We start from the raw sequence: 6996 nt of genomic DNA, 5'->3' as shown, positions 1-6996 counted from the left end.
ACCTGCCAACTGGCATCATCGTTTGCAAAGCGCCGAACGCTGCACAAGGTCCACAAATAAAGACTGCTTAAGCCGTCTGGGAGAGTTGCTTCAACTTCTCGGAGAGTCACTTCAACTTATGGTATAACACCCTTTATCCCCTCGTTTCAATACGTCCGTAAGCGCGTTCCGCCAGTGATGTCCCCGAATTGATGAATGATGCTTGCACCTCCATACATCAGTCTAGCTTCACGAACGCAACTCGAAATGCTTCGAGATATGATAGCCAAATTCAACCCCTGTTAAACTCTCTAGAAGACGGTCGCAAAATATACACGTCGCTCTTTTCCGCGTAGTTAACACGGCCATGCCGGACAAATACTGGAAAAAATGGGTCCTGCAGATTCTCAAGAACATTTCAACAGCTATCAACTGTGTTTGGCAAATGCGCATTAACGGGGAGTGCTCTGAAACCACACATGCGAGCTTTGCAAAGCCGATTATCCGAGAACAGAATCCCGACGCTCGAGGTGCAACAGCAGATTTGACTGCCTTAGCTTCGCCTGTTTGGACGACATTCGTCGAANTCCCGACGCTCGAGGTGCAACAGCAGATTTGACTGCCTTAGCTTCGCCTGTTTGGACGACATTCGTCGAATCTCGCCGATTAGCGTTTGCTTTACGTATTTAAAAAGTACCACCCACGCCTTTCCAACGGCCCGTTGCATCTAATGGTGGCATCGAGTGTCACCTCCTCACATGCCCTGAGCTAAAGAAGGAGGGACTTCCACAGATTCTCAATTCACGGCTACACTCAGAAACAACGCGTGGAAACTGATGGCCGAACGACACGCGAAAGGATTCAAGTTCCATGCACCGTGAAATGTTCGGAAGAAGTACTTCAGATGAGTGAAGAAGCCTGGCTTGTCAGAATTGCTAATGAAATCAAAATCAATAGCAGCGCCACATGCCGTCGGCTTCAATGCGAAATACGCACTAAGCTCAAAAAGGCCTGAAACCAATGTACCGAGCACTCGAGTGGCAATTACGAATTGCAAATAGAGAAGCATGTAACAGCGAAATATAACAGGCGCCTCCGTACGCGCAACTCACGCACCACGATTTCTGTGATATAAATACATTTTCCGGATCATCTGCCTCACGGAACAGCGCGTTCTGATACCTTCTTACCGTCACCTGCGAGACAGAGTGCATCAGGCTACGACGGCAGTAACACGCTGCATTCGCCAAAGAAGGCAGTCCTACGACACGGTTTTGTCCCCGCGGATACAACCCACTGACAATTCAGGATGAGGACTGGATAGTTTCCCGCTGCAAGCATCTTAGCCTGCTCCATGCAGGTCTCAAAAGTAGCAGAATTCCCGTGTAACAACAGTTCCGGGCGATACGTTACAGTTTATGTAATCTCTTCGAACATGTTGGTTATCCGCTAGCCCGCAGCTGTAAGTTTTCCCCAGGCTTTCCTGCTCTATACCTTTGGGTGACACGGGTACCCAGGTCGTGTTGACCAACACCTACGCTGCAGGGGTCTGGACCTCCATCTGCAAGCCTTCGCCAGCTTGCCCCATATGTTCTCGAAGCTTCCTCGGATTGTAGGGCCTTGAAGCACTGAAGGAGCAGAAACGCAGTAGCGATTGTGGCAGCCAGGAAGGCAACCACAAACGAGAGCGACCTCAAGCGTTCCCTTCTGCGCATCGGTGGAGAGGCGCTCTGATCCAAGATTGGGACTTCATGGTTACGGAAAATGAGCTCAGAGCTGGGAACAGGAGCTGCCNGGCGCTCTGATCCAAGATTGGGACTTCATGGTTACGGAAAATGAGCTCAGAGCTGGGAACAGGAGCTGCCTGTAGTAGAGCGCTGTCAGATGACTCTGCTAGCAGTGCCGCGGAGGCGGCGAAGAATGCCCAAAACACACGCATCTTTCGGGTCCAATTGACGTATTCCCTTGTTTTCTAAGAGGAATGAAACAGGACCCTTATAATTTCAATGTATATGCAGAGGACGTGTTTTGTAACAGCTTCAGCCCCGCAGTTCAGAAGTGCGCAAGCTTGCAATGGGCATCTCTGCAGAACTCCACTGCACGCTACTTCTGCACATGAAAAGAGCACGCACGTTACTGTAGTACTCTTGAATTATATTTTCCAAATGTCATGAAACTAAGGTTCTGCCATCGGCATTCTCTTTATTCGAATGGGACGAACTACACTTGTGTCACGTAGACCACCTCTCCGGCGCTCAACCGGGCGGATATCGATACCTGGAAGAAGTATGTCTTCAACTGTTGGCCTGTGCTCGTCACATTTAGATGTTGTAAGGGGAAAAAAATGCCAAGTGCAAGGGAAAGTTGAAGCCACGTTGCCTTATTTCTCGGAATTAGAGTCCGACATGAATCGAGTCTCAAGTTCGTCTACAGATTCCTACTTGCGTGCAGGCTGGCCACTGAGTGCCAATCAAGTGCTCAACAGTCGTCTGTAGCGTGAATGCATGCAGCAACAGGGCTTGGTTGTGAATGCATGTGGAGGTGCCTTGCAGCACGAGTTGTATCAGGGTAGGTTGCAGCTAGCGTCAGGCCGCCTCCTCTCCGCCGACCTCAGGCCCTTGAGCCACCCGTCTCAGGCAGTTGCAGTTCGTGTCACGCTGCCTCCTCTCCCCTGGCCCCAATCCCGTAAGCCGCCGGTCTCAGGCGGCCTGGTGACAGGTGACGGGCTGCTTGTTGGAACTCTCACCTACCGAAGGTTCCTCGGAGTATAAGAGTTCCAGCGCCGAAGTTCTTCGTCTTACCCGAGGTGTAGCGAGAGTCTTCGGTTCTATTCGCGCTCTAACGGGAGTTCTCGGTCCTGTACGGGGACAGTCGCGAGCAGCAGTAGAATCAAGCTACTCAGGGTAACACTTTCCCCAAAGCAGCTGGCCTCATCTCCACTCCAGTAGAACTGTTTGTTAGTTTCTTCTGGGGTGCTTACACCTGTATATTATCACCTACGGCCTGGGACCAGTGGCCCAAGTGCCTGGGACCGGGTGGGACGAATTGTAACGCACCTTGCTGCAAGGTCCTCAGCAACAAAACCCCACATGCATACACAATCAACCGGCATTGCTGCATGCACTTACACTATAGACGACTGTTGAGTAGTTACTTTGCCATCAGTGGCTACCCTGAACATAGGCAAAAATGTACAGACCGAGGTCAATGCTGCAGCTTGAGTATTTGGACTTTACTGCAACTCGCAACTGTCCTCGTATCAGGCTGCCCACTATCGTTACAGCTTTGCTTTCACAGACTAATTCTTCTTAAGCTGGGACCAGTACATATAGCTCGCTTGGCGCCGCAGCCGACTGCAGTCTCTTCATAATTTGGCGCCTGGACCCGTACATTGGGGCTGGCCCGAGACCTGCTCACACGTCTACGGAATCTGCTCGGTGGCAGCCGCCCAGTTTCCGGTCCCAATATGTTGAATTGCCCGCTCCAGAAGGCANAATGTGCAGCCTGGAACGGAGTAGCTGACGAGTCACCGCTCCACTGAGAAGCATCAGACACGACTCACGGTTGGGTAGAAGCAGCTTTACAGCATATCGGCATACCAGGATGCCTCTTGCCCCTTCCCCTTTTTTAATTCTCTTCCCCTCTTTATTCTGGACGGGACCCACGAGCGCGTGCGCCGTCCAAAGGTGGAAAGCGGGGGGGAAGGTATCGGGGCACATGTAGCACGGCCTGCGCGAAGTTGGTCCGGGTATTTCCACTTGCGAACAGGCTGGCTACTGAGGGCAAAGTGAGCGTTGAAAGAAGGTCAACAGTGTTAGTGCATGCAGAAAAGCTTGCTTGTGCATACATGGGGGGTACCTTGCTGTACGAGCTGCACCAAAGTGCGAGGTGCGTTGCAACTCGTGTCAGGTAGCCTCCTGCCTCCCGCTCCCAGGCGCTTGGGCTGCCGCGCTCAGGCATGCGGACTGGGGAGCTCGTCAGTGCTCAAACAAGATGGGGGGCTCTCGCTACAGGTATCATGCAACTAAAAAATCCACAATGAGTTATGAGCCGCATGCCACCCCACCTACCGGCCTAAAAATTTCTACACCCAGGCCTTCGCGTTTTGGTGGGCAAAGTTGCTGACGTCTGCAGGTAACGGGCCGCCTTCTGGGTCGCGCATTGCGTCGGCTATTGTTGGTATGTCTTTCTGAGACGAGTACACACTCCAGGAATCCGAAACAAGTAACTAGTAAATTCCCTAAAGAAAGCTGCATGCATGCGCTTCTGTTGCTAGGAGTTTACCTCGCCGACATCCGCTGCCTGGAACCGTGAAACATCTACGTCGAACCCGGCAACATCATCGTCCATTTCCAGCTTCATACCAGTGCAGATGTCCTGCGCAGGACGCGCAACCACACGAAGGCGCCGGCTATATTAGCTCTGTACAATGCAAGCCAATTATTATTTTCGGTTAGTAGAAGCCCCATATCTAAATCGTCCTGCTCGCCCATCCACGCGTCCTCACTCCATTCATTGCAACAGGCACCATTGAACGATGGACGCTGTAAACAGTGCAAAGCCGGCAAGCACACCAAATGCTCCTGTATATGCATCAAATAATGGGAGGTCACAGCAGAGTCTCACTCGGAGCTGGCTCAGTCTTCTCCAACTCTTCAGATCCCGGAAACGGAGATCCACAGCACAGGTGATATGCTGACGTAAGGATGGTTCGGTTGGCGTGGGAAGGAGACGCAGGACAGCCAGGACGTCCCGTCCCTCTAGCCACCGCAGTCGGGGTGCTAGTTGTCTGCAGCGCGCAGCAGCGCAGGAGTAACAAGAGAATGACCTCTGTACGGACAAGACTAGAATAGTCTATGTGCAGGAGATTGCAGAGCCCCTTACTGCAACAGCGCAGGTGGGGCTTCTTCTCCAAGAGCCGTCAGGGACTGCAACAGTCGCGCCAGAGACTTCCCCACTTGTCGCTCGAGATGGGCGTTACGAGCCGTCCCAGGCTCTCCTGCTTCGGCCGGGTTCTTAGCCTGTATACCACAACACAACAAAGTGCTGGCATTTCAATGATACCAAAGGCAAAGCCCTATATTATGTAAGCACATGGGAGACTACCAGCTGTTATGCATGCCTCCGTCAAGCCCGTTTTCTGAGTATTCAAAAGACAAGTCCCTTCTACGTTCTCCTGTTCTACGTAGTGTACAGAGTGGCCCTGCAAGGAAGCAAGCAATTCGTTAGACAGTTTCACCCCACCCTCTGCAGCCTTGAGCAGACAAGGTCACATAGTTTCTTCACGTAGCGCTGTGCTACTTCCGGCTGCGGATGGCTGCGAAAGACCTTCGCTGCGCTACCTGCTGCAGCGACGGAGAGGCGTCCATAGAAAAACTTTTCGTGGGGAGTCTCAGACTTTGGTGAAGATGGGTATTGCTGCACGTCGTGTGCTGCAGCTCCCGGTGCCGGCGACTCCATGAGATAGCGAGCCACATGACAGAACCGGCGAGACAGCTGCGCAGACGATAAAGTTGGGTGTTTACACGGGTCGGCCGGGGGAGTTGCAGGGTAAGAAGGATCAAGCGACACCTGCAGCAGCACAGCAACCGTCACTACGTTGCTGGGGCTTTCCCCATCATTGCTTCACCACCCCAGCAAAAAGCACAAAGATCCGGTTGTCCAACGTCTACCTCGCTCCACAACAATACGCCGCTGCAACATTTGAAGGGAGCTTCGCGTGCTAACAAAACGCCCATCTAGGACAATTCCTCAATTCCCGCATTGCGTGCAGGCTCAACGCGAATACTGTCTAAAACCAGCAGCAAACAATGCGTCGACTAATAGTACATTGTTCGCTGTTGTGCCCTTCCTTGTCCTCCTGAGCTATGGTATGCCGCTGCCAGCACTCAGCAGGTCACACCCAAGACTCGCCCCCTTGGCACAAAGACACTACATGTCATAGCTTACACGTTCACGCTCTTCCTCTGCAGCTTCAAGTTCCTTCCGCATTCGCGCCAGTTCCATCAGAAGAGCCGGCAACAACTCGGGGTCCGCCTCTGGGGGAGGTGCAGTGCACAGCGGCAGGAGCCTCTCAAGACATTACGTTGCTCAGGAATCTATCGCAACCTGACTATGTCGCTCACCTGCCAGAGTTCACCCCAACCACTGACGTGCCCCAAAGTCCCCTTTAGCAACCTAACTAACCTTTGATAAGTCCCTTCATTAGCAGGTCCAGCCATAGGCAAACACCCGGGTCAGAGCGGTAGCGACAGACCGCCAGTATCAGTGCGTTGGCTCCTACGGTCTCTGCAGTTGCGGAGATTGAAGCGTAGAGCTTGCGTGCCTTTTCTGATAAGGCGGTACTTCTATGATCGTGTCTGCAGGAGGGTCCAAGATAGGAGACTGATTCCTCTTCAGTCGCTGGAGTGCTATCCGGCCATCGCAAGCCTTTAGAAAGAAAACCCTCGCGGTACCCATCGACGAATGACTCTGCATCCAAACAATGACACGCNGCTCCTGGTTACAGTCTGCGCACTCTTCCCGGAAGAAGTGGAAACCTTTACCAGCAGAGGAGAAGACATGCAGCAAGATGCCCTGCACCACGAGCAGCTCCGCGCCTCCCAACAGCGTCTCCTTGTGGCCACCATAGTTGTTTTCATATAAGATGGACGCAGCGAGAGCAAGGGCGCCGCGGCAATCCAAGTCCTTGAGGTCTTTCAGCACCTGTAAAATTGTCGCTTCAGGAAGAGACGCCAGTGAGGCCGGAGAGGTCAAGAGAGCCCGCACGGATGCAGCAGCGGCGGCATCGTTCCCGTCTCCCCCTCGAGACGCCACGTCCTGCAGGATTTCTGCGCACTCCAGTGGCGTCAAGTGCGGACCTCGCTGCTGCAGTTCCTGCTGCAGCGCGCGCGTCAGGAGGTCGTGGCTTAGGCCCACTGAACGGAGTGCAGAGTCCACCGCAGACAATTCCGTCAGTGAAAAGCATATGGCCGCTCGAGCAATGACAGGAAGTACCGCTCTGTAGAGAGCAGCATT

At 53.0% G+C, this 6996-nt stretch overlaps 1 protein-coding gene across 1 annotated transcript in view; it reads right to left on the bottom strand.

Annotated features, from left to right (window-relative positions):
• Nucleotides 1-4063: 4063 nt before the first annotated feature.
• The window catches only part of EMH_0035670 (uncharacterized protein), a gene marked incomplete at both ends in the record, with an annotated part of 3988 nt that continues 1055 nt past the window's right edge, over nucleotides 4064-6996 (bottom strand). The window contains 8 exons of the mRNA XM_013494994.1: nucleotides 4064-4168; nucleotides 4264-4356; nucleotides 4606-4768; nucleotides 4864-5000; nucleotides 5224-5550; nucleotides 5929-6017; nucleotides 6166-6450; nucleotides 6525-6979. Coding sequence (XP_013350448.1) covers nucleotides 4064-4168; nucleotides 4264-4356; nucleotides 4606-4768; nucleotides 4864-5000; nucleotides 5224-5550; nucleotides 5929-6017; nucleotides 6166-6450; nucleotides 6525-6979 — 1654 coding nt within the window. The remainder of the gene's footprint in view (nucleotides 4169-4263; nucleotides 4357-4605; nucleotides 4769-4863; nucleotides 5001-5223; nucleotides 5551-5928; nucleotides 6018-6165; nucleotides 6451-6524; nucleotides 6980-6996) is intronic.

The sequence above is a fragment of the Eimeria mitis genome, genomic scaffold (genome assembly GCF_000499745.2).
Source record: "Eimeria mitis Houghton genomic scaffold, Emh_scaff1376, whole genome shotgun sequence".
NCBI lineage: Eukaryota > Apicomplexa > Conoidasida > Eucoccidiorida > Eimeriidae > Eimeria > Eimeria mitis.
The sequence above is the reverse complement of the archived record's forward strand: the minus strand, read 5'-3'. Positions and strand labels throughout refer to the sequence as shown.